This window comes from Pelobates fuscus, chromosome 6 (assembly GCF_036172605.1).
Source record: "Pelobates fuscus isolate aPelFus1 chromosome 6, aPelFus1.pri, whole genome shotgun sequence".
In the NCBI taxonomy this organism is placed as follows: Eukaryota; Metazoa; Chordata; class Amphibia; order Anura; family Pelobatidae; genus Pelobates; species Pelobates fuscus.
Genome location: NC_086322.1, coordinates 170,600,819 through 170,628,685, shown reverse-complemented (window position 1 = coordinate 170,628,685; position 27,867 = coordinate 170,600,819). Strand labels below are relative to the sequence as shown.

Below are 27,867 nucleotides of genomic sequence, written 5' to 3'. Positions count from 1 at the left end.
GTTCTAAACTATATTTCTCTGTGGCTACGTAGCGCTGACTCTTCACCCCATTCCTTTTTGCCTCCTCCTACTGTTTTAAAAATCTATTTCTACTTTGTTTGGAGAGGCAGACCCTAAATGTCTACACCTCCTGTTTTTACTTACTACCACACTGCCAGCTTCGCATGTATAACTCAATCATACTAATCATTTAGGCTCTACCTGGAATATAAAACTTCATGACCGGCCATGGGCCACCCTCCTTCAGTACTGTTCAAGCTTACAATATATTGTCAGATGATACCTTTCTCACTATAGGCCTTCGTAAGCACCTCCTCGTCTTCATCTTGATGTCACCACCGAGTACTGAACTACCTAAATGATCTTCCTAGCTCCAATACTGTTCGTATCCCCCATTTCTTCGCCTTGTACTCTCCGTTTGCATATGTATTCACAATAAAATATTTGGACAAAATATAATAATAGATAAATACACTGATATTAAAGGGACACGAATCCCTTTCAGACAACTGACTCATTCTGCAGGTGGAAAAAGGCAGTAATTCTAATTTATTTCATATTTACCTATGTTTTCTTACCCGCATTTTCCACTCTTACCCTAGGGAGGACTCTGATCCAGACCATCAGTGTCCTACCGCTAGTTACGTGATGTTGCAAGATCCATACGCACTGGCTAAGAATACGAATTACGTGGCACTTTGACTATGCAACAAGTGTTGCCTAGATGCCAATGGAGACAGTGAAGCCCAACAGACCACCAGGGAGTCAAGCAGCCCATCGGATCACCAGAGATACAAGCATCCCACTGAACTGTCAAGAAATGAAGCAGCCCACTGAACTGCCAGGGAATTGGGCATTAGGGCCTCCTTTTTGCACAATAGGTAAGGAAGAAGGGAACTACAGCTTCATATATTCAAAAAAATATTGAGTTGCACTGCATACACAGTCAAATGTCACACTAACTCCCCACACACAGTCACCATGTTACTCTTACCCCCCCTTCAATCACCCTTCCACACTTCAACCCCTTCCTTCAACCCTTTCCCCACAATCAACACATCACACTCGTACCTCCTACATATAGTCACCCTGTCACACTCACTCCCCAAACACAGTCACCTTGCCACACTGACCCCTCAGAAGCACCATGTCACAAAGTACTCCCCGGATAAAGGGATTCACTGTGCAAAGCAGTATGTCAGTCAGTTTGTAGAGAAATTGGCTGTGCAACGCAGTGTGTCATATAGTGTATAGAGGGATTCACTATGTCACTTAGTATATAGTGGGATTCACTGTAGAGCTGTGTGTTACTCCATATACAGAGGGATTCACTGCGCAGAGCAGAGTGCCACTCAGTATACAGATGGTTTAGTGTGCAGAGTAGTGTGGGTGTCACTCAGTATATATTGGGGTTCACTGTGAAAAGCAGTGTGTCACTCAGTATACAGAGGGATTTACTGTGCAGTAATTTTACCACATGACAGGAGGCTTCATATTTTGCATTAACTCTCTTTACTAACTCACATAGCAGTAAAGAAAAAAAGGTGAAAACATTAACCAATCAAAAGAAAGTAGGAGGCATAGTATTCACAGTAATGAGGCTCCTCCCCCTCTTTCTTTACTGCTCCATCAGCAGACAGGTCAGAGTTTTTGGCTCTTCCCTTTCACTATTTGTATATTATATGTAATTTTTTATAATACTGTATTTTAAATTATATATGTAGTTTATATATTTGCTTTATTGCTTTCTACCTTTATTTTATCTGCCCCCTTGGGGCTTCACTATTTGGGGAGCCTTTTCCCCCTCCCTGTTTTCTTCACAGGGCCTCTCTCCTTTTTTTCGCCCTCTCGGTCCGCCGGCTTTCTCTGCCGTCGCAACAGCCCAAGCCCATGACTATGACTCTGAGGCTTCAGAATCCCATGCCCAGGCCGACTCACGGCCCAGCAAACGCCACTGGAAGGGCAAGGAAAGGAATGACAACCCGGGCAAAGGCAAGGCACCTTCCAAACGCCACAGGCCAACCCCACCCACTCCCATCCACTACTCCTCGGACGAGGGGGAAGAACACACACGCTCCATGGCCGTGTTAGATGAGTGGCAGGCCGCAGATTCTGATCAAGACAATGACTGGGGTTCGGACACGGGATCCCATACGGGTCACCTACAAGGCACCTTCTTGGACGACATCCAACTGCCGGACGACCCCACACCGGTCCAAGAAGAAGGGGAAGCCATTCTGGACCCCACGGGGCAACGTCTATTCGACCCTCGCAATATACGGCACCCGCGTTCGGGGGACTGGACCCCCCCCGACCATCTCTCTAAATGTATGCACCGTTGGCTCCGCAAACCCCTGGACAAAACGGTGCGCAACCGACTACGTTCGGAATGCCCTCGCCCTTCCCTTCCCGACCACGTGGCCCAAACCCCCGAATTCGACCAGGTCATGAACACATTCATGTCTCGGGGTGGCCGCGACCCCAGGAGAGGAGTGGAGAAGGGTTTCCACGGAGTTTAAGACAAACTCCTAGACTCTATTGGCCCACTTTCCCGCATCATGTTTTTGGCGGACGATGCTTTTACAAGGGCTGACGAATTTGATACCAGCATGGTTAAAGAGTGGGCACATGATATAAGAGAATGGGCACAGAGGTGCTTCTGTTTTGTTGGTAACATCAACGTAGCCCTCTCCTCTGAGAGGCGTAAAGCAGCGCTGCTCCGTATTGACGGAAAGCTGGTGGAATTGGGCACCAAGGAGTTGGGACCGCTTGCACAGGGCAAATTGTTTGGGGAAGCCTTCCTCAAAGAGCTTAATAAGCACGTAAACATTTTCACCTCGCTCAATAAGGCTCAAACTTCAATGAAGCGAGTATTCAGGGGCTACCCCAGTCGGGGTGTTTTTGGACGGGCTGGCCGCTACAGGGGCCGAGCAGCCAGCCGTTTTTGGCCCTCTGGCCCCCGCTCACACAGACCCCAACCCTTCTACCCAGAAGTGGGTTTCAGGCAGCCCTTCTCCTACACCCGTGGAGCAGACAGAGGCAGAGGACCTCGTAGCCGTGGCAGAGCACGCTTCCCCACAGGTAAGCATCATAATGTCTCAATGTCCACTAACCCCGTATACTGCAGGTCGTATCGCTCTGTCTTTTCAGAACTGGACAGCCATCTCCACGGACGCATGGGTCCTCCAGACGGTCCAAGGCTACATCATAGATTTTGTGTAAACCCCGTCCCAGACCGCCCCTCCGCACCCCATTCAGTGCTCCAAGGAAGATCGCCTTCTAATCGATGGCGAACTACGGGAACTCAGGGCCAAAGGAGCGATAGAACCCGCTCACGACCAAAACGGCTTCTTCAGCAACATTTTTCTAGTGAAAAAGAAATCCGGAGACTTACGGGCGGTTATAAACCTAAGGAGGCTCAACGCTTTCGTAACATACAGACATTTCAAGATGGAAGGCATCCATCTCCTAAGAGATCTGCTCCAAGAAGGGGACTGGTTCACAAGACTGGACCTCAAGGACGCCTACCTATCGGTACCCGTCCATACATCCTGCCGACAGTTCCTCAGATTCCGATGGCAAGGTCGCCCCTGGCAGTTTACATGCCTCCCCTTCGGCCTCAGCTCAGCACCGTGGTGCTTCACCAAACTACTGAAGCCAGTAGTGTCTCGACTACGCACTCAAGGAATTCGGTGCATTATCTACCTGGACAACCTGCTACTGTTTTCCTCAGACAGGTACAGTCTAACGCAACACACACAATATACCACCCGACTCCTCACGTCCCTAGGTTTCGTGGTGAACTTTCAAAAGTCGGAAGTATCCCCAGCCCAGAAGATACAATTCCTGGGCTTCGAGATAGATTCCAAGACCAGCACACTACGGCTCCCGACCTCAAAGATCACAGCCATCAAGAAGGAAATACGCAGAGCCATTCGCAGCCACTCCATTCCACTCCGCAACCTGGCTCGGATCATGGGCTTGCTATCCACATCTATCCAGGCGATATTCCCGGTTCCACTCCACTACAGAGCGATGCAGCGCCTGAAGGCTTCCTTCCTCCGCCAGAACCCTTCGTACGACCAAACTGTTCCGGTGACGGAGGAAGTCAAAGAAGAACTCGGATGGTGGACAGCATGGAAGCGTGGAATGGCCGAGCCATCTTCGGGAACACGCCCGACATGGTCCTGGAATCAGATGCCAGCCTCTGGGGATGGCAGTTCGACGGGAGGCACTTGGACTTCCCAGGAACTCAAACTCTACATCAACTGCCTAGAACTTCTAGCGGGGTCGTTTGCAATTCGCAGCCTAGCGAGAAACCGGACCAACTGCTGCATCCTCCTCCGGATGGACACTGTTTCAGCAGTCCGTTACATCAACAGACTGGGAGGGGCCCGGTCCAGACTCCTCTCAGAGATTACGAAATAAATATTTGAGTTTTGCCTTCCCTGGAAAATCTCCCTCATGGCAGAATATCTCCCGGGCTTCAGCTGGCTACCAGATCCAGAGAGCAAAGCAGTAGACGCCTTTCTCCAACCATGGCCACCCAGGGGCGCTTACGCCTTTCCCCCATTGGCCATGGTGGCAAGGACGATACAATACTTAAAGACGCAACGCGGGTCTCTGATCCTCATCACTCCCCTATGGCAGAGCCAACCATGGTTTCCGGACCTTCTAGCGTCATCCTACAGGGACCCTCTCCTCATACCGTCCTACCCGACACTCCTCACAGACCCGAGAGGGAACCCCCATCCTCTCATTCTGGAAGACCGCCTCACTCTAGTAGCCTGGACTCTTTCAGGGGCACTTGGCGGACCGAGGACTTATCGCAGACAGCTCGAGACCTCTTATGGGATTCATGGGCGCCAGGAACCAGACGATGCTATCTTGCAGCATGGAATTCCTGGTCCGCTTGGTGTAGTGATCCCTTTACGGCACCTGTAACGGCCATCTTGAATTTTCTCTCCCACCTATACTCCGCGGGCCGGTCTTACCGATCCCTCAACGTCGTGCGCTCCGTGATTTCGGCGGCTCACGTTCCGATCCTGGGTACACCCGTCGGGAAAAACCCTCTGGTATGCCGCCTCCTAAGGGGCATCAGACTTCAAAGGCCCCCCAAGTACACTCGGTTATGGGACGTGGAAGTCGTCCTACAGTTTCTGCGAGACTGGCCAGATAACGACAGACTCTCACTTCGACAACTGTCGGCCAAACTAACACTTCTACTTTGTCTGGTCTCGTTCCGCAGAGTGTCGGACGTGCGGGCTTTCGACGTTGACGCCTTCTCGGTCTCCCCCGAGGGAGTTACTTTCCAAGTGTCACGTCGTACGAAATCAGATTCCTCGTCGGTCTTCTATCCCTTTTTTCCTACGGAACCGCTGCTTTGCGTGGTTTCTGCTCTGCGTCGATACGTTTAGGTCACTTCCCTCCTTCGGGTCTCATCTTCGGGACAACTATTGGTGTCTTATGTTAGACCTCACGTTCCCGTCTCTACTACCACCCTTGCCAGATGGGTACGTTGGATCCTGTCTCTAGCAGGTGTGGAAGACACCTTCGGTGCCCACTCCGTTAATGCAAAATACTCGCCTCCTGTCATTAATAAAATTAAGATTATAAGTACACTAACGCTAGCATAATCTTCAATTAATTAGTAAGTAACTGTTAATGGGTGCGTAAGAGGATGCTAAGAGGTACAGAGGGAGACTGAAAAACTTTCCTGGCTGAGAGGCGTGCCAGACAAAGCAAACTGACAAAGTTTATGGTGAGTATATTAGTGGTGTTGTGCAGAGAGGCACTGAGGCTAGTGGTGTTGTGCAGAGAGGCACTGAGGCTAGTGGTGTTGTGCAGAGAGGCACTGAGGCTAGTGGTGTTGTGCAGAGAGGCACTGAGGCTAGTGGTGTTGTGCAGAGAGCCACTGAGGCTAGTGGTGTTGTGCAGAGAGGCACTGAGGCTAGTGGTGTTGTGCAGAGAGGCACTGAGGCTAGTGGTGTTGTTGAGAGAGGCATTGAGGCTAGTGGTGTTGTGGAGAGAAGCACTGAGGCTAGTGGTGTTGTGGAGAGAGGCATTGAGGCTAGTGGTGTTGTGCAGAGAGGCTTGAAGGCTATGGTGAGGCCTAATAGAAAGCAGTTGTTGTTGGGGGATTCCATCATAAGAGGTGTGGAGATGGACAATGGTGGTCTTGTGAGGTGTCTTCCCGGAGCTACTGCTCACAGAGACAGGAGATGTATCTGTAATATTGTTAAGCAAGCAAAGCAGGAAGAGGAATTGGATGTACTTGTCCATTTAGGGACAAATGACTTGGCTTGCAATGAGGTTTCAGAGGTTAAGGAAGTTTTTAGTGTTTTTGCCAATGATATACGGCAGGTTGCTTCCACACTGTCATTCTCTGAAGTTCTGCCTGTGCATAACACTCAGAACGACAGGCGGATGTGTATTAGGGACTTTAACTTGTGGCTTGGTGAATGGTGTCGGGAGCAAGGATTTGGCTTTATTGCTCATGGTAGCTCTGTTTGGAATGGAAATGTACTGTACAAAAAAGATGGTTTGCATCTTTCTCAAAAGGGAACAAATGTTCTCAGTGAGCAGTTCAGAGGTTTTGCTAGGATGTATTTAAACTAGGATGGGGGGGGCAAAAGGGTGATAAAACATCAATCCAATTGTCCCCCAAAACAAGGACAGAAGGTGCCTGTAGCAAGTGTGTTAAAAAATGATAAGCTTAGAGTCATGTCTACAAATGCTCGCAGTTTAGAGAATAAGATCCATGAACTTGTGGCAATAATGGCAACTGATAGTGTAGATTTAGTCGCTGTTACTGAGACATGGTATAATGAGAAAAATGACTGGGACATAGCAATACCAGGGTACTCTTTATATAGAAAAGACAGGGAAGGCAAGAAAGGGGGAGGGGTGGCCCTGTATGTAAAGGATAGCATAAAATCTAGCCTAATAAAGGTTAGTGAGGCGAACATAGAGTCTGTTTGGGTTACGTTAGAATTTGGTAATCACACAGTAACTCGTGTAGGTGTGATTTATAGGCCCCCAGGACAAATTGAAGAGTTAGATAATCTACTAGTTGAAGAAATAGCTAAAATGACAATGAAGGGGGAAGTTATCATCATGGGTGACTTTAATCTTCCTGATGTGAATTGGAAAACAAAAATAGCTACTTGTGCCAGGAGCACACATATTCTAAACTCCCTACTGGGATTGTCTCTAAAACAAGTCGTTGAGGAGCCAACTCGTAAAGAGGCCATAGTAGATTTAGTGTTAACAAATGGAGATTTGGTATCAGATATTACTGTAGGTGAAAGTTTAGGATCCAGTGATCATCAGTCAGTGTGGTTTAATATAAGAACAGTGACTGAGTCACACCACACAAAAACAAAAGTTTTAGACTTTAGAAAAACAGACTTTTCTAAAATTAGAATATGTGTAAAAGAGTCATTATTAGACTGGAGCAATTTAAATGGAGTCCAAAAGAAATGGGATTATTTAAAAGTTGCACTACTGAAGGCAACAGAAAATTGCATTAGGCTTGTCAGTAAAAGCAAAAAATTCAAGAAACCACTGTGGTACTCCACAGATGTGGCCAAAATAGTAAAAAACAAGAAGTTAGCATTTAGTAATTATAAAAAAAAACAGAGTGAGGAAGACAGAATGACCTATAAGATTAGGCAGAAAGAGGCTAAGCAAGTTATAAGAGCTTCCAAAGCACACACAGAAGAGAAAATAGCACAGTCAGTAAAAAAGGGGGACAAAACTTTTTTTAGATACATAAATGAGAAAAGAAAAGTAAAACAAGGATTAGTTAGATTAAAAACAAAAGAAGGAAGGTATGTAGATGAGGATAAAGGTCTAGCTGACTGCCTCAATGAATATTTTTGTTTGGTATTTACAGATGAAAATGAAGGAAAGGGACCTCAGTTAAGAAAAAGGATAAATGAGTCATTTATTACACGTGAGTTTACAGAGGAAGAGGTTCTATTTCAACTCTCAAAAGTAAAGACAAATAAGTCAATGGGACCTGATGGAATACACCCAAAGCTATTAAAAGAGCTTAGTGGTGTACTAGCAAAACCATTAACAGATTTATTTAACCAATCATTGATAACAGGAGTAGTCCCAGAAGATTGGAAGTTAGCGAATGTTGTGCCCATTCACAAGAAAGGTAATAGGGAGGAGTCGGGCAACTATAGGCCAGTAAGCCTTACTTCAGTAGTGGGGAAAGTGATGGAAACCATGTTAAAGGATAGGATTGTTGAACATCTAAAAACACATGTATTTCAAGATCAGAGGCAACATGGGTTTACTTCAGGGAGATCATGCCAAACTAATCTTATTGATTTTTTTGATTGGGTAACTAAAATTATAGATCAGGGTGGTGCAGTAGACATTGCTTACCTAGATTTCAGTAAGGCTTTTGACACTGTTGCACATAGAAGGCTTATCAATAAACTACAATCTTTGAGTTTGGATTCCAATATTGTTGAATGGGTAAGGCAGTGGCTGAGTGACAGGCAACAGAGGGTTGTAGTCAATGGAGTATATTCGAAGCTTGGGCTTGTCACCAGTGGGGTACCTCAGGGATCTGTACTTGGACCCATTCTCTTTAATATTTTTATTAGTGATATTGCAGAAGGTCTTGATGGTAAGGTGTGTCTTTTTGCGGATGATACTAAGATATGTAACAGGGTTGATGTTCCAGGAGGGATAAGCCAAATGGAAAATGATTTAGGTAAACTAGAAAAATGGTCAGAGTTGTGGCAACTGACATTTAATGTGGATAAGTGCAAGATAATGCATCTTGGACGTAAAAACCCAAGGGCCGAGTACAGAATATTTGATAGAGTCCTAACCTCAACATCTGAGGAAAGGGATTTAGGGGTGATTATTTCTGATGACTTAAAGGTAGGCAGACAATGTAATAGAGCAGCAGGAAATGCTAGCAGAATGCTTGGTTGTATAGGGAGAGGTATTAGCAGTAGAAAGAGGGAAGTGCTCATGCCATTGTACAGAACACTGGTGAGACCTCACTTGGAGTACTGTACACAGTACTGGAGACCCTATCTTCAGAAGGATATTGATACCTTAGAGAGAGTTCAAAGAAGGGCTACTAAACTGGTTCATGGATTGCAGGATAAAACTTACCAGGAAAGGTTAAAGTATCTTAACATGTATAGCTTGGAGGAAAGACGAGACAGGGGGGATATGATAGAAACATTTAAATACATAAAGGGAATCAACACAGTAAAGGAGGAGACTATATTTAAAAGAAGAAAAACTACCACAACAAGAGGACATAGTCTTAAATTAGAGGGACAAAGGTTTAAAAATAATATCAGGAAGTATTACTTTACTGAGAGGGTAGTGGATGCATGGAATAGCCTTCCAGCTGAAGTGGTAGAGGTTAACACAGTAAAGGAGTTTAAGCATGCGTGGGATAGGCATAAAGCTATCCTAACTATAAGATAAGGCCAGGGACTAATGAAAGTATTTAGAAAACTTGGCAAACTAGATGGGCCGAATGGTTCTTATCTGCCGTCACATTCTATGTTTCTATGTTTCTATAGTTTTCAAACTTTTCTGGTCTTATTTTAGTTTTTAAGTTTGTGTAAAAGTGTTTTGTTGCAGGTCAAGTGATGCATCTCCCTTTAATCTTACCTCATATATTATCGTTCATTTGAAACATTTCAAAGCCAAATGTCAGCTAATATTATAAAATTGCAACAAAACTGCAATATTTCACTGAAGCATTAATTGAGTGACAGCATCATAGTTAACACCTATTCATTTAGATCATTTCAGATACAGTGACTGCACTGGCAACCGAGATATTAAATTATCTGTCTTGCAAAATGAGACATCCACTGATAATTCTTTACCTTATATATGTTTGCACCCATTACACGTTCAGTGTGTTTCCTTGAGGTTATAAATCCATTGCCTGTAATATAAATATGTATATATAATTTAAAATGTTAAAATCAGTCACAGAGCATCCATGGTTATTTATAGAGACATATAGATACATCATCACCATGGTCCTTAAGGATCCATCTATGGAAACTATTCAGGATAAGGAAGTATATAAGAAGTTTTTGTATTTGTCAATATTTCAAGTTGAGGGGCAATTTACAGTTCTGTTAAAATCCTGCCGAAATGCTACAGCTTTTCCACTATACTGCTAAAACGTGCCCTATTGTTTAGTTAACTAGTACAGCCCATTCTAGATCTAGCAGAGAAGAGTGACAGACAAGAGACATCCCAGAGAGAAACAAGTAAGTGTCAAATCATTTGGAAATGGTTTAACTTCTTCTTCTGGGTGCGACACCAGGGATGCCCTGGCACCACAGCCACTATCAGGCTACAATGTGCCCCTTTAAAATTTAACCCACCTACTCCTTTTATACTTTAAAAGTTAGCGGGTGTTTAGGGTTATGGCGCTTAATGTTAGTGGGTGTTTAGAGTTCAGGCTTGGGGTGATTAGGACTTCAGGTTAGAGGATATTTGCCTTCAAGATGCTATGGACTAACCCCTTTATAATATAAGTTTGAATCTTAAACACAAGCTGAAATACACCTTAATCCTAAATACCAGTTAACCCTAAAGCCAGTGGAAGGGTTAATTAAGTGAAAGGGAAATATTGAAAGATTTCTGTAGCGTTGTGCACTCTCGTGCTGCTCTCAGCAAATGGCAGGATACAATAGATGAAAAAGTCCAATAAATAAATAAGTGGTGGTTTCAATTTAGCTATTCTAGCATTAAATTTAAATCCAATTCTCACTTTAGTAAAAAAGCCTGAGAATATTTTCATGAAAAAGTTATTTTTGGAAATATGCTATACCTGTTTCTGAAGAAACTGCTTTTTCACAATGGTAGTGTCCTGGTAGGTTATGAAGACTGGTTACCAAAAATATTCTGTTGAAAAAAAACGACAAATCCGTAAACATCCTCTTAAAACTGTACACTCGTGGCTCTGCAATATGTATAAAATTGCAGTACTGAAATGGACTCTATCACGTAGAAATTATATTTTCATTTTTTTTTTTTATGTATACAAGATTAGAATACAATATTATACCATGGTGAGAAATAATGCATCTACAGCATGCATTACATGCACTCCATCAGTGTCAAAATGCACCTTCTGTGACATTATATAACTGCGTTTAAAAATTGCTACCAAGTTAGGAAATCCCATAAAGTGTTTACATTGTGTTTAGCTGCTTGTCTGGCACTAATTATAACCTTTAAGCAGTACCAGCAGTAAATTATACTCTGCAAACAGAACGATGTGTGAAATGTGACTGTAATATTATGAGCAAACAAATTAATACAAGACAAGGTGGAATTCTTCCCAACTCGGAGTGATAAGTACTTGGAATTAGTTGTGGAAACTCTGTGACCTGCTGATTGTTTTACAATCCCTTTTTGTACGTATAAAAAGACTTGTTGCATGTACGAGTCCTTTCCCTAGCAAAATGGTTGTTATAAGCCAAGTGCTAACAGCAGTTTTGGAAGATTCTTGAAACATTGTCCAGCTCCATTTAAAATGTTTCTGTTTCCAGTTATGGCATCATCCTGACAGTAAGCATTGCACATGTTTGAACATTCATAATATTATGTTTCGTTGTGTTTCTATGCACTAAATAAGCATTGGCTCAGTATGGTCTACAGATCACAATGTGCAACTGATCTCCAGTCCAGGATGTAATGTGACATAAGACATTCCAGTCATATTCCAGGTTATTAATTGCAGTGTTATTAAAATGATGAAAAACCTTTAAATATGCGTAACAACATTGGGAATTGTCATGGACTTATTATATTATTCAACTTTGTAAGAAATTGAGCATACTAAATTGATCTATATTAATTGTGTATACCTTTAAATTCTTAAATTCATCTTTTGAATTTCTAATCTTTAAAATTCTACAATTTCTACATTTTCAATTTTCAAACTTCTAAATTTCCAAATTTCAAAATAATATTCTAATGTATTTAATATCCATTGTAAGTATATTTATTCTAACTATTCTTAAATTCATATATTCAAAACATCTGTAGATATTATATTATATATAGTTAAAAATACATAGATATATATCAAGATGGATATGCCCAATGTTCAGCAACTTATAGGTTTACATTTGTAAATGTATGTAAGATGTTCCTTGTGGATACACTCCACTGTTTTTGTCTATGTTTCTTTTTTCTTTTTTTTAATTCTTTATTTTTGATATGCAGGTGGGTACAACAGCGCCTGTATGGCCACAACGGCGTCAGCAGGCTCCAGTATCATAAGTTTAACATAACAGTGTTGTGGCATGAGAGACTTGCATACATTTTTGTTTTTTAAAAGATTAATGATTAACGATTCAAGAGATAAGCGTATGAGTATAAGTGTACATGCGTAGACTACATATCGCTCGGTTAGGCTTAATTGTGGAATTTCACGTACGCTGGTACAGTGTTGAGGGGATTTGCCCTGTCTAGCTAATCATGCGATGACCCCATGGGCTACCAGAACCCAAATACTTTTATTAAGTTATCTGAGTGGGAAACTCCTGTTCAACACAAATGCACTGTTTAAACTGGTATATTTGCCAGTGTCTGCAACAAACATCCTGATATGCACAAGATTTACTAGTTTATAAGTTAACAACAGACGCTTAAGCGGCGTATCGCCAGGTCCACTAACATTATACAGTGACATTATACTTCTCACTAGTTTGCGAGTGTGTCTAAGCAGTGATGTTGAAAGAAAATCAAAATAACTGAAATATATAAAAAAATAACTGAAGTATATACAAACAAGATACAATAGATGGAAGATGCATGGCCACGTAGGATCAAACTTAGTTTAGGTGTATGGCATTAGCACATTTGTGGTGTAGCGATAGCCGACCACAGAGCGGAGCACAGATACTTTGAGTTGTGAATGTTTAGACAAGGAGGCGTTGATAACACAAGTTGGCAACACAGTAGTGGTACCCAGACATTATGAGTGGTTTGTGCGGCTGCCATTAGGCTATCACAGCGCAGGTTGAAGTGCCGATTTAAGTGTGTAATGTTTCGGGGTGATGTAGTATGCAACATACCAAGTAACCTGCCCCATTATATTGTGTCTATGTTTCTATGCTGTAAATGTTATTCGAGCTGCCACTATCAACATAAACTGTGGTTTCACTTCACTCGCGAAACCGGAAGTGACGTCATGCGGAAGCAATATGCGTTCCACAGTGGAACGCACGCCAACACCGGCGATCATTTGACTGATTAAAAGACGGATATTTAAGAAGATTCACATTCTCATCACAGCTACACATCCCTGAGGAAGTCCAGAGAAGGACGAAACGCGTTGGAATTGTTTTTATTTTCGCTTTTTTACCGAACTTTTATTTTCATATTGTTTGGTGCTGCTATCACTGTTCCTGATCCTGCATCTTGATTGGTTCAGCTGCTGCTTATGAATACCACCTAGTGTGGAGACAAGCTGTTTTTATTCTGATACACTGTAAGTGCAATACATGCAATAAAATTTTTACTTTTTATACAATCTGCACTATCTATTTTTTTTCCTCTCTATTTGGAGTGCATTAGAAGATCTACTGCCATCATATATTGGGATTCATCGCTGGAGGTCCCTCACATTTTCCAGTTCCCTAACACAGAGGGAGATATGCCTGATTTCATCTTATTTTTGTGAGTTCTCTACCACGTATAATTTCAAGTGGTCTTTAACAATATTACGCTATATATTGTTTATGTATTTTTTACAGATACTATTTTGAATCTAATACTTCAACATAATCTCAGTTTGTATTTATTTACACATTATCACTTTGGTGATTCACATTATTTTGTACCTTTGTTTTTTTTCTTTTTTTCTTTTTTCCTGTCATTGTCATGGACTTACCTGCACCAGGCGCACAAGCCAAACATATTGCGCAGCAGCATTGCTCCCCTCCTCAGGTCATGTGGCCACGCTGCTTGAACAGGGAATGCTTACCATTCGGGCCAGCGAACAGCTACCTCTGCTTGTTTGCGTGGGTATAAATCCTTTTCATTGCATTTTATTAGATGCTGCCCGTTAGAATGGCGCTTTCATAAATTCAAATGTTGTGATGTCACACCCGCCCTTAAAGTGACCATTTTATCCAGGCAACCCCACTGTCAATCATTTTGGAGTCACAGAGATGACATAGACCAATCAGAAACATTGTTAGCCTATATAACGTTAATTTGGGCCCTTGTTCATTGCCCTATTGTGGTTTCTGCCCTGATACATGCTAGTGATAACAGTAAGTCTCACTTGATATGCCAATATTGACCCGGCTTACATTTGACATTGAGTATTTCTGGTATCCTGCCCTGGCTTGTTATTCCTTATATCTGTATTTCTATATCCCTGACCTTGGCTATGCCTGACTCTGCCTTTATCTTTATTAACGTTAAGTCTGGCCACTCTAAGGCCCGGTAACGTCTATTTAGAACCTCTGTTTGTGGGAATTGCCATTCCTGTAAGTCGGGGTACGACCCTGTGACAGGTATAGTCCTTAAGTATTAACACTTGTGATTGACAGCTGGCTGGCAGTTTCCATGGAATGGACTGGGCATTACCTGACAGTCCAAGGCAAAATAGGAATTCCATTATTTAACCCATGGTGTACACAGGGAGTGGGAAGCCTCTATTAATTTGATAGGTAGGGAGTCCTTTGGACCAACAATCTTTGTTTGCCCTACCCCAGAGGCGTAACTAGAAACCACTGGGTCAATTCCACCCTCCCCAGTTTCTCAATGTGTAAATTCCACCATCTGCCAGTCCCCCCTCCCCCAAGTCCCTCAATGTGTCTATACCACCCCTGCAGTCCATCCATGTATCAATCCCACCCTCCATGTGTAAATCCCCCCCATACTTTAATGTATCAATTCCCTCCCCTGTCCCTCCATGTGCCAATTGCCCATTGATCTCTGTACCTGCTCTCTTCTGTAGCATGGCAGAGCAGTAGCCGGTCTGACAGAAAGAGCTCCTTCAATGAGCACTTCCTCTCAGTCCAGCTAGAGGGAAACAGAGGTCCCTCCTCCCTGGTCTGCTCAGCCACGCTACTTGTTGTGACCGTCAGCTATTCTGTGCGCCCCCCCCCTTCTTCAGGTCACCCGACAACCGTGGGCCCCGGGCTGGTGCAGCTGTGAACTGGCCCTGAAGTGATGGCAGGCCTACGGTCACAGGGGATGCAGGGCCCAGTCGCAGCTGAAAACCCTGCGACTGTGGTAGTTCCGCCACTGCCCTACACTCACCATGTATGGGTAAGAAAATGAAGGAAAGATTAAGCCGGTCACGTACAGTTATGGGGATTTAGCTGGGCCCACAGCCCAGAGGATGGTGGAATGTATGAGTGATTACTGTTGGTCCACCTGTTCTTTCTATTAACTCTCAGCTGATTATGGCATACGGGAAAAGTTGCAACCATATAATTGTGTTGTACCTGGTTAAGAGGTGATCCAATGAGACCCTGGTTTCCTTCTTTTTTGTTTTTAAACACCATTTATTTATTTATGGATTTATTTATTTATAACTGTTTGCTTAATTAGCTACTAGCCAAACTGTTTTCTCATTTCAGGTGACTTGCCTAATGCAGGCAAACTGAAATGAAATGTAATGTACCAGTAAAGTGCAAAAACAAATAGACATTCACAAGTCATCTCTTCTTCTTTTTTTTTTTTTTCTTTTTTTTTTATAGCTTTTTCACACTGGTGAATTAGAGAGTTATTTTTGATTCTTCAGAACCTATTAACCAGGCAAATATGACCACAAAATGTAACTATCTTAGCATATTGGCTGAAGACACATTAAAAGTATACAGTGAATACACTAATCGCATGTGATATTTGTTAGACTTGTGTATTTCAATTCAAATTGCAAATTGTCTGAATTAGGACCAATCGGCTGTTCGGCAGAAATCCATATTTCAGAAGTGCCGAACAACTGAGCAACAACTAGAGAAATTGCCAAACATGTTTCTGATTCAATATTTGGAATTCCAAAAAAATAGATGATTGATGGGGCAAAAGATGATTGATGGCTTGGGGACAGTCACCAATACTGATTTTATTCACAGGTCAAATGAGAAGTGACCCACAAAGAAAATAAATAAGGAGCAGTAAACAAATGCTATAATTATATATTTTTACTCCTCCTCCTTTTTTTTCTTTTAATCTGTATCGGTTAAATATCACTTGATTTGTGAACCAAATGCACCTATCAGGGTATTGCAAAATATATACATAATATTTATACTTCCTGGCTAATCCATGACAGCATCACAATAGGGTCTGCTCTGCCCACTAGGCTGTTTAGGACAGGAAATAAAAGCTATAAATATGCCTCCCACAAACACAACCTACACCCCTCACACACACCACCCAACACACACACTGGACCCTTCACACACACAGAATACCTTACACATGCACACATTGGACCTCTCACACACATACACTGGACCCTTCACATACACTGCACTCCTCACACACGCAGTGCACCCCTAACACACGCACTGTGCCTCTCACACACATTGCACCCCACACACAAACACTGCACCCCTCACACACACTGTACTCATACGCTGGACTCCTCACAAACACACTGGATCCCTCACACTCACACACAGCACCCCACACACACTACTGCCCCTATCCCCTACTAAAGGCCCTATTTCCTACTATAGCGCCAATCTCTGCAGACCCTAGGTATATTGTCAAACTGTTCTTAAACGTTTTGACTACTTACTTTGGGAGGGCGCCACGGTACTTCTGGCACCATAATCACTAGAAGGCTGTAGTAGTTCTTGTGCCTGGATTGTTCCTTTAAATAATCCACTAGTGCCCCTCGCGAGATTAGGTTCTGAATCTACCCCTGCCTGTGTGTACCCCTTTTAGTGACCGGTGGTCTGACCTAGACTCTTTTATAAAGAAGATGACAATGGTTTATGGGGTGCATATGGAAGCCTCTAGATTAGGTTTTTAGGTTTTCAAATCCCCATTTGCCGGTTGAACAAAGGCCTGCGGTTTTCAATTTACCCCGGCTGCTTAGTTTATTTTTTGTCATATTTCAGGTAGGTGTATTAATCGTATAGATTACTGACTAGTATAAGTATGGGGGTTTACTGTTATTTCAGTTAGTCTTGTTACTGCGTATGGCGTTTCCTTATTACAATGGGTCACTTTTCTGAGGAATGTATACACCTTGTGTTGGGGTTCTGGAAAAGAGTGCTCTTAATGGCTCTACTAAGTACATGGAGTCTGCCTGTATGCTACAGTTAAAGGGATATCATCTTTTTCATAATAAGTGCTGAACATCTTATTTTTGTTTATTCTCTGTATGCTACAGTTCAGCACATCTCCAGAAACCTGATACTAAGTCCACTATGGCCCTTGTTTATAACAAAATATGTGGCAGTGTTTTCCAACACCGGAGTATTTAATACATAAACAGGCCTTACTTCAGAGAATGGAAGATATCTTCTGGACACTTCTCCATTTGTCTGACTCAGCATGTGTATCCTTTTAAGCCTGGTTGTAAGACAACATTGGCACTTGTTCTTTCTTTTTATTTTCCTATTCAATTTATTATTTTTTAATGACAAATTGTACATACAGCATACTTAATGCTACCATGAGGTGCTAAAACAGAAGACAACACTAACATGCTCACGATTGGCACTTGTTCTTAATAGTTATTAATCCCTTAAGGACTGAGCCAAATGTACACGTTGTGATCAACACAAAACGTAAACAAAACCTTGAATTTGCACTATATGTCTGTTCAGGCATAATTTACCTCTTTCATATTATGTGCACCCACACTTATATATCATTTTATTCAGGTGAAACAGGGCTTTCATTTAACATCAAATATTTAGGTCTGAAACATAATTTAATATGAATACAGTTTTTTAAAAAAATGGGAGAAAATAAGAATTAAAAAAATTCTTTTAATTCTACGTGACATTCTAACTGTCAATGTCATAATACTGTTTGCTTTTACTGCAATAAAATACATATATTTGTATTCCGCAATGTCTCACGTGTAATACAGTACCCCCAATGTACAGGTTTTATGGTGTTTTGGGAAGTTACATGGTCAAATATAGCACGTTACATTTTTCAGTTTTTTTTCACAGACCGTATGGTATCCCAGGAATGAGAATTACCCCCATGATGGCATACCATTTGCAAAAGTAGACAACCCACGGTATTGCAAATGGGGTATGTCCAGTCTTTTTTAGTAGCCACTTGGTCACAAACACTGGACAAAGTTAGTGTTCATATTTGTTTGTGGGAGAAAAATGCAAAAAACTAATTTGAATGCCAATTTTGGCCAGTGTTTGTGACTAAGTGGTATGCCATCATGGGGGTAATTCTCATAACTGGGCTACCATACGGTCTCGAAGGCAACGTAACCAATCTGGGAATTTCAATGTGAAAAAACTGCAAGCCTTATATTTGACTCTGTAACTTTTGAAAACACCATTAATATATATATATATGAACGAAATATATATTATTTAGTTCAACATGTATTTTGATATCTATATATATATATTAATTTTAAAATACAGTTAGAACGAAATTACACATTTTTTTTATTTACATTTTTTAACAAATTGACATTATTTATTTTATAGTATATATAAATATATATATATAATGATAATTATATATTTAATCAATATCATTCTACATGTACTTTAATATTAATATATATATATATATATATAATTATATATATTAATATTAAAATACACTTAGACAGTGTATGTGTATTTATATATAGATATATATATATATATACACTCAGATCATATATATAATGAATATATATATATATATAATCTAAGTATATACGATTTAATTTTACACTTTTAACCCCTTAAGGACACATGACGTCTGACATGTCATGATTCCCTTTTATTCCAGAAGTTTGGTCCTTAAGGGGTTAAACACTTTTTATTTTTTTTACAGGCAGCAGGGGGAGTACCTGTCATTACAGGCACTCCCCCTGCTGGCACTGCCTTGGACGGCTTTTCCCGCAAGGACCTTGCGATCACATGGCCCAGGGGGTCCGAAGAGGACGGAAGGGGACTCCCTGGGTTCCCAGGTAAGTCCCCAGACCACGATCGCCAGCGTGGGATCACCGGCAACCGGGTAAGTACATAGGACGGCGGGGACGTGCTATTCCCCCCCCCCGGTGTTTAGAGCCGGTTCCCTAAAGACAGCAAAGCACGCCCACTGTCCATAAGGGGTTAACCTCTTAAGGACGGAGCCAATTGTAAAAGTTGTGATCAAAACAAAACGTAAACAAAACCTGGAATTTGCGCTATATGTCTGTTCAACCATAATTCACCTCTTTCATATTAAGTGCACCCACACTTATTATATATAATTTTGTTCAGGAGAAAGAGGGGTTTCCTTTGCACATGAACCATTCATATATAAAACATAATTTATTATAAATAAAATCTAAAAAGGTGAGAAAAATCAGATTTAAAAAAATCATTTGGTCACTTCCCTGGTGCCAACTATCTTTTTTATACACTTGATTTTTACCTGTCATTTTGTAGTATCGTACACTCCAAGAAATCCTAGGTGGGGATCATACCACAAGTGCTGTTACCAAGGAACAGTTAGCCTGCTCTTTGCTTGTGAGTATTTTAGTTATTATATATACTGTTGTTTCTATTCAGTAAGCACTATTAGTTGTCTCTTTTTACCCTCTTTCCTGAGTGTGGACCATACCTCAAACGGAAGAAACCCACAGCATATCCCTATAGCTTTAGTAGAGCTATAGCTCTACTAAATGTGAGTTTATTCCTGTTTATTTCATCTATATAAATATTGGACCATTCATATTGCACTATTGGTTCTTTTTATCTGGTTTTTGTCTTTCATATGAGTGGATTCATCCGGAAAAAGACACTGAGGATATTACTCCTGTTTAAGCACCTTATTCTATATTTGATCTGAGTAAGATCCTTTTTACTGGACATTTTTTTTACTAATATTTGTATTTTTTATGTTGTGATTTTCACTGCTCATTATATTTTGTTTAGAAATTGGCACAGCCCGTACCTCTATTTTTCTCACTATATTTGTTTCCGAAGGGTTTGGTGGGATCTCCCTTCTGGGGTTGCTGTCCATCTGTTAATCAGCGCTTACTCTTTTTTCTCTGTTGTTCAAGAACTTAGAGGTCTCTTCTGAGGGGTTAAGGATAAGAGCATGTACCAGTCGTCCGTTGTTAATATGAAAAGGCATATATGGGGAAAATAGCCCTATCAGTACCCAATGGTGTAAGAAGGTGGAGGAGGGAGAAGGGGTAACTGGGAGGGGTGACAACATAACAGGAATGAAAAACAGAATAGCGCCCAGAAGATTGGGCTGATGTGTTGTGGCATATCCGGACACATATAATGTAGGGGCGGCCGTGGGTGTCTCATCAAGGAGTCACTCGGGTGTTAAGGCTCAAGAGGAGCCATTGGAATTTAACTAGGTTAGCGCGCCGTAGTGTGGGTGCTGTTCCTTGCCTTTGCCAGACAATCTGACTTTCTCCACTATAAATTTATGCTGAGCTCATACAGCTTGGCTCTTTCCTCTGCAAAAGTTAAACTTCAATACCCTCATAACCACACTCTCCCGCGAACCTAAACGACTATTTCACACATTTAACTCTCTTCTTCGCCCTGCTGTTCCTCCTCCACCTACTAACTTGACTGCCTCAGACTTTGCAACTCACTTCACTGACAAGATCTCTACAATCAGAGAAGAGATCTCTCATCTTTCTCCTCCCCCTTGCAATACTTCCCCTAACTTCACTCCCTCTGCTGTTCTATGCTCATTCGCACCCGCTCCATTGGAAGAGGTTTCTGCTCTGCTCCAGTCCTCCCACCCCACCACCTGCTCCCTAGATCCAATTCCCTCACATCTCATCCGTACTCTGTCTTCTTCTCTTTCTCCACCTCTCACTAAAATTCTCAATCTCTCTCTCTCCTCTGGTATATTTCCATCGCCCTTCAAACATGCAACTGTAACCCCAATTCTAAAGAAGCCCAATCTTGACCCTAACTCCCCATCCAACTATCGTCCTATCTCGCTACTGCCTTTTGCATCCAAGATCCTTGAAAGAATTGTGTATGCAAGATTGACAGACTTCCTCGAGTCCAACTCTCTGCTAGACCCGCTTCAGTCTGGTTTCCGCGCTAAGCACTCTGTGGAAACGGCACTGACCAAAGTATCCAATGATCTACTCGCTGCAAAATCTCGTGGTCACTACTCTATCCTAATTCTCCTTGACCTGTCTGCGGCTTTTGACACTGTTGATCATCAACAGCTTCTTCTCATCCTCAGCAATATCGGTCTACAAGATATTGCTCTCTCCTGGTGTTCCTCCTACCTCTCCCAGCGCTCTTTCAGGGTTTCTTTCTCTGGCTCTGCTTCTTCTCCCCAACTCCTCTCTGTTGGTGTCCCCCAAGGTTCAGTCCTTGGTCCCCTACTGTTCTCCAGCTATACTGCCTCCCTTGGTAAACTCATTAGCTCCTTTGGCTTCCAATATCATTTCTATGCAGATGACACGCAAATCTACCTGTCCTCTCCTGATCTCTCCCCGTCCCTCTTGACTAGTGTCTCTGACTGCCTCTCTGCTGTTTCTAACTAGATGGCTGCCCACTTCCTTAAACTAAACTTGACCAAAACTGAAATTCTGGTCTTTCCTCCCTCAAGTGTTGTTACTCCTGTGTCTGTCTCCCTCCAAGTCAATGGTGCTACCATCAGCTCCACCACGCAGGCTCGCTGCCTAGGTGTTCTCTTTGACTCCGACCTCTCCTTCAAGCCTCATGTTCAATCTATCACCAAATCCTGTCATTTCCATCTCAAAAACATTGCGCGCATCCGCCCCTACTTAACGCCAGATGCGACTATGGTGTTGGTCCATTCCACTGTCCTTTCTCGCCTTGACTACTGTAATCCGCTTCTCAGTGGTCTTACGTGCTCCCAACTTGCGCCGTTACAGTCCATAATGAATGTGGAAGCGAGGCTCATCTTCCTGTCCGCCCGCACCTCCCATGCCTCACCCTTCTGTCAGTCCCTACATTGGCTTCCTATAAAATATAGAGCTCAATTTAAAATTCTGGTTCTTGCTTCCAAATCTCTACATAATGCTGCTCTCACCTATCTATCCTCCCTTATACACAAGTATGTCCCGTCTAGGCCCTTACGATCTGCTGAAGACTTACGTCTATCTTCTGTCCGTACTCCCACCTCTGATGCTCGCCTTCAAGATTTCTCAAGGGCTGCACCGTTCCTGTGGAACTCGCTTCCCTCCTCCGTTAGATGCTCACCCAGTCTCCACTCCTTCAAAAAATCGTTAAAAACCCACTTCTTCATAAAAGCGTATCAATTAAACTGTTAATAGCTCCCAACTGATTCCTCTTCTGCAACTGTCACTAGTCTAATACTATCCTTACCTTTTTGTGTCATTTTACCCCACTCCCTCTAGCATGTAAGCTCATTGAGCAGGGCCCTCAACCCCTCTGTTCCTGTATGTCCAACTTGTCTGGTTACAACTACATGTCTGTTCGTCCACCCATTGTAAAGCGCTGCGGAATTTGACGGCGCTCTATAAATATCATAATAATAATAGTAATAATAATGAGTGGCAACAGTACAAACAAATACACCCCTACATGCACACACATACTCGATACACAAACATGCTTACATTCAGTCTGCATTATTGAGGGCTGTGGTTTTGCCCAGGAGTGGGCAAGTGATAGATTCCTGGTTGTTGTAGAGTTACTGCTTCCAAGGTGCTTTGACATTCTTAAAGCTGGCTGTGATGGTTCTGCAGCATCTAGGGTCCTACTAGTTACACACCCTGGGTCTAGCCATATTTTGTGGGTACTGGATAATTGTAACCTATTTTGTCCATCTAGGGAAGTTGCCATAACCTCTACAGTATAGAGTTTGTGTTTCCTTCTGATTTTGCAATCAACCCAATACTTGGGTATTGACTATTGGGATTCAGCCATGGATTAGCCAGGAATTAGGAAAATTCAGCTATAGTCACCATATTTTTCTTTTCCTGGATATATCCATGGCAACATGGCATCCCTCCATTTTTATATTTTTATTTAGGAGCGTGGAACTAGACTGGAGATCCTATCTGGTAGGAGGGTTATTTATGGCTTTTATTTCCTGTTCTAAGCAGCCAAGTGGGCACAGCTAGTCCTATTGTAATGCTGCCATGGATATATCCAGGAAAAGAAAATTACGGCAAGTATGGCTAAATTTTCCTTATTACCATCTTTACCGATCTATGACTCTCATAGCGCAAATAAGAAAATTAACTGGAACATTCATTATTGCAACATTTTCCCCCCACACCTATCATTTTTATAAATAATTTTCCAGTTACTCCTGGTTGGTGCCTGCTCACATAAGTGAGGAAATAATTAAATGTTGGAACCTCTCCCTGTCTTATGGTGATTAATATCACCAATAAACTCAGAAAGGCAGAGAGCCAATACACACAGAAAGATATAGCGATTGTTATCCTGTTAAAGGGACACTATATTCAACCAGACCACTTCATCTCATTGAAGTGGTCTGGGTGCAGTACCCCTGTCCCTTTAACTCTGCCGACTGTCTTCTGCCTCTAGTGACTGTCTACGTTGATGGAGTTCAACTCTGTGAAATGATGCTGGATGTCCTCGCGCTCTGCATTAGGATGTATAGCATCTTGAAATTCCCCATAGGCCCCAAGGAACATAGACCTGCAATACGGAGCACATGTCCTGCCATACTCAATTCACTCCGAATTTGGGACACTTGTAACACCAAATATGGGCTAGCAGCGTCTCCCTCTCCTATGACTCCAATCCTTAGAAACAGAGAATTTCTCCCTGGCATGGCACCCAGAGAATTTAGCAATATAGAAAGGACCGGACTCCAACGGCTCCATCAGCTATATCGGAATGGAGCGGTCATTTAATTTGCTGAAATCCAACAAGGCTCCCACTTAACTCCTGCTGATTTTTTCCAATATATCCAGATCCGTGACTTTGCTGGAGGACCTCGCATAAAATCAGCAGCCTTGGGAAAAATGACCTTTTATGAAAGGCTCTGTATGGATGGAGCAGCCCCTAAAGGTATGATCACGCTTTTATACGCTCATCTTAGTACAGAAAATGGAGAATGGGGAAGTCTGACTTATACTGATCAATGGGAAACGGATCTCGGGGGGAAGTCTTAGAGGGAGTTGAGTGGCAGGAGATATGGGAGGCAAATGCCTCTGTTTCAATCTGTGTCACTCTTCAGGAGCAAGCATGGAAAACTATGCTTCGGTGGTATACCACGTCAGTTAAATAATATCGAATGCACAAAGTGACTACTGACGACTGTTGGCGGGGCTGTGGATCCCGAGGCACATATATTCACATGTGGTGGGACTGCCCGAAGATAAGTAGCTTCTGGAGGTCCGTGGAGGGTCTTGTGAGACAGACGTTCGGCAGGCCTCTGGACTTGGACCCCTGGATATACCTGTTAAATAGATCTCTAGACGGATGGACTAGGAGAGGACAGAAATTAGTGCATAAGATAACTCTGAGCACACGCCGTGCTATAGCGACTGCATGGCTCTCACCAGAGGGCCCAGAATTCTCTGGGGTAATATCTAGGATTAGAGAATTTAGAATCATGGACGACTTGACAGCAAGAGTGAGAGGGACAATTGTGACGTTTCAAAAACTTTGGTAACCATGGGACAACAGTTTAGTGGGCTCAAACGGGAAATGACAGGGCCTTTTATTGGGGCATATGTCCAGATTTAGAGGGGATCCCTCCTGGAGGGGGACGTAGCTCCCACGTAGATGTGGCAGGTTTTCCACACCCTCACTTCCCCCCCCCTCCTCCGCCTTCCTTCCTATCCTTCTCTTCCTATTCCTCTTCCTATCCTCTCTGCTCTCCTTTTTCCACTTTGTTTCTTCTTATCTCTTCCTCGTCTCTAGATCTTCTCACTTCTTTGGTCTCACTTTAATTTATGTTCATTTTGGGGGGCGGAGCTTGACCGTCAAGTGGAGAGTACGCAGGTTGCATGAGCTCCTGCCCGACGGGCAAAATCTTACGGTTCAGCGGCGGCTACAAAGCCCACAGACCCCTCTGGGTGCACTACCCACGCTGGGGGTGCACCACAGAAGCGAAAGACACAATTCCGCCGCCCGTCGGAGACGGGGGCGCTAAACGCTGAACGGGGCCTACAGGAACCGGGACAAGACGCCCGCTCTCCCCGACTTTGGGAACTCCGGACCGACCCGGCACACACCCGTCCCCCCCCCCCTTGGACCGGTGGGGGTCATCCCGGTCCGCCCCAGCCACGCTAAGCACACCCGAGGGTGGAACGACGGGCCACGTAGCCCACAGGGGTAAGACACCGTCGAGGCACAGCCAAGATGGCGGCCCATCGCAGGCCCCAATCAAAGGGCACAAGCATCCAGCCGCCACTCCAGCCCACGGTGACGATGGACCGGCTCTGCGAAGGCTTGTGGGCAGTGCTCCGCAACCGAGGAGCAACACAATACCAAGCGATGAGAGCGGTGGCCGCATGGATTCGCCCAGCCACCAGGCGCCGCAATTATGGAGCGTTGAAGCGAATACCGGGTATGCGGGCACGTACACCCATCCCCACATGGGCAGGAACTGGGGAGCTACACAAGCCACAGATGCACACACCTTGCCGAGCCCTGCGTGACACACAGCTACCCTCTTTGGTGTCAGCCGCCTACCGGATCGTTGTGAGTGGACCCACGCCACCACCCATAGAGGGAACCGAGCCCCGGCATAGAGGTGCCACAGAATCCGTCTGCCCCCCATGGAAGGTGCTCACAAAAACACCTAGAACACCCGCCCAGGCACGGACGTATGGCCTCTAGGACGGGCATCGGCTGAGGCAATATGGACAGACACGTGGTGAGGCCCACAGCCCAAGACCCTGCACACAATGCAGAGACTCTCTCCCTCCACAGCCTACGCAAATGCCAGATCCTTAATCCCTACCACACAGAGCGTTTCTAAAGCTCACTTTATGTCAGACTCACTACACTTGTTATTTAGTTTTATGTTGTTTAATGCGCAAGTTAGGCATGTACCATAAATACTGGTTTGCATTGCATCGCAATATGTCAATCCCACCGCTATGCGCATGATGCGAACATATCACATTAAATGAAAGCAACATATTTATAACCGTAAGCGCAACTAATATAACTATAAGCGACTCTACCCTAGCAGGTTATACTATATAAGCGACCTGTTTAACATCAAACAGGTACATATGTATATGCTAAATATTGTCACTTAGCGTTTTACTACACTACCTGTACTATCTATGTTGCCACTAACCTAATTCACGCATGAACCAATCCTGTTTGCATAATATACTTACATTTCAACTGATGTTTTAACGTTACATTAATTAAGCCTGATAAAATATAAAAATTGTGCCAGTTAATCGTATACCCCGCATGTTAAGCGTGGGAATCTCCTAAGGATTGCTTTTGGGGCACCTCAAGCTTGCCTGTCTCCTTTACGTGCACTACAAAAATAACGAATTAAAAAAATAAAAATAATTTATGTTCATTTTAATAGCCCTTCCCAGGGCTTCGCCTCGGAAAGTGGTTTTTCTTTTTATTTTTTCTCCAGACATGATTATACGGTTGGAGGAACAAGGTAGCTCAAACGCAAGTTTAATTCTTGAATAGATTGTGCTACTGGTATCGCCTAAATATCTGTCCTTCGTGATACAATCCCTCAATGGACGGCAAGTACTGTTGGTATTATCATGTATGGGCATGTATTGTATTTTATGGCCATGTTATATGTTCTTTGAAAATAGTTTTTACGCCTGAACCCTTGGCTCGCCCACAGGGAATGTACACTTGCTATATTCTATTGAGGGAAAAATAAAGAATATAAAAAAAAAAGAAAATCCCCATAGGAAAGCATTGATCCAATACTATCCTATAGGGAAGGACTAATGTGCGCGTGGTGCTTGCCACACATATGCATTAGGTTCCCTCTTGTACTGACATCGGAGAAAGTGGAGACAAAGCCCTTTGTTTCACGTACCTGTTTGCAGCGCCAAGGTATCTTGAAGAGGGGGGCTGCAGGGGCAAAGGGACACTATAGTGTTAGTAATACAGCTTTGTATTCCTAACACTATAATGTTCCTTTAAATATGATTACACCATCCTTTTCTTTTCAGTTAACCTTACTCTGGTGGGTGGGGTTTGTTCATCCTGGTGGGAGAGATTGGTCTCTTCGTTGCTTGAGATGTTTCATCCACTTCTTTTCCTCTGTATTCCCCAGCATACACTGTGGCACTCTTGGATCTTCGACTCACTTCAATAGAATGCTGTATTTCTGCTTTTCTTTTGATGTCGTCGAATTTTCTCTTCTCAGGTGGGATATAATAATTCATCCTAACAAATGACTGGAAGTTGGCATTCTGGTAGATGGAATAACTAGCCATTATGAGTTTGGCCAATGTTAAATGTTCAGTATTATTAGGAAATGGTCGCCTCCTTGAGCTTTTTAGCAGCCTGATATATGACTGCAGAGTTCAGGCTGTTGTTTTCAGCCGTTGCTAGGCAGCTGTGTAGTGCAATGGCACTTGACCTCTGTCATTTGAGCACTGACTCAGATTACCACATAAAAAAAAAAGAAGGAAATTAGAACAACTACTACATAGAAAGGTCTGTACTCAAAAGCAAAGTGTGTAGACATTGAAAAACAAGTCAAACCATTTCAAAAGGTTAA

General features: G+C 43.0%; 1 protein-coding gene across 2 annotated transcripts in view; it reads right to left on the bottom strand.

The window, feature by feature from the left end:
* LOC134615546 (uncharacterized) overlaps positions 1-27,656 on the bottom strand; it is a 50,482-nt gene extending 22,826 nt beyond the window's left edge. For both annotated transcript variants that reach the window (XM_063460086.1, XM_063460087.1), the window contains exons 1-3: positions 27,324-27,656; positions 10,844-10,917; positions 9,882-9,943 (exon numbers count right to left, since the gene is read on the bottom strand). In XM_063460086.1, coding sequence (XP_063316156.1) covers positions 9,882-9,943; positions 10,844-10,917; positions 27,324-27,580 — 393 coding nt within the window. In that variant the 5' untranslated portion in view covers positions 27,581-27,656. The remainder of the gene's footprint in view (positions 1-9,881; positions 9,944-10,843; positions 10,918-27,323) is intronic.
* Positions 27,657-27,867: the final 211 nt, after the last annotated feature.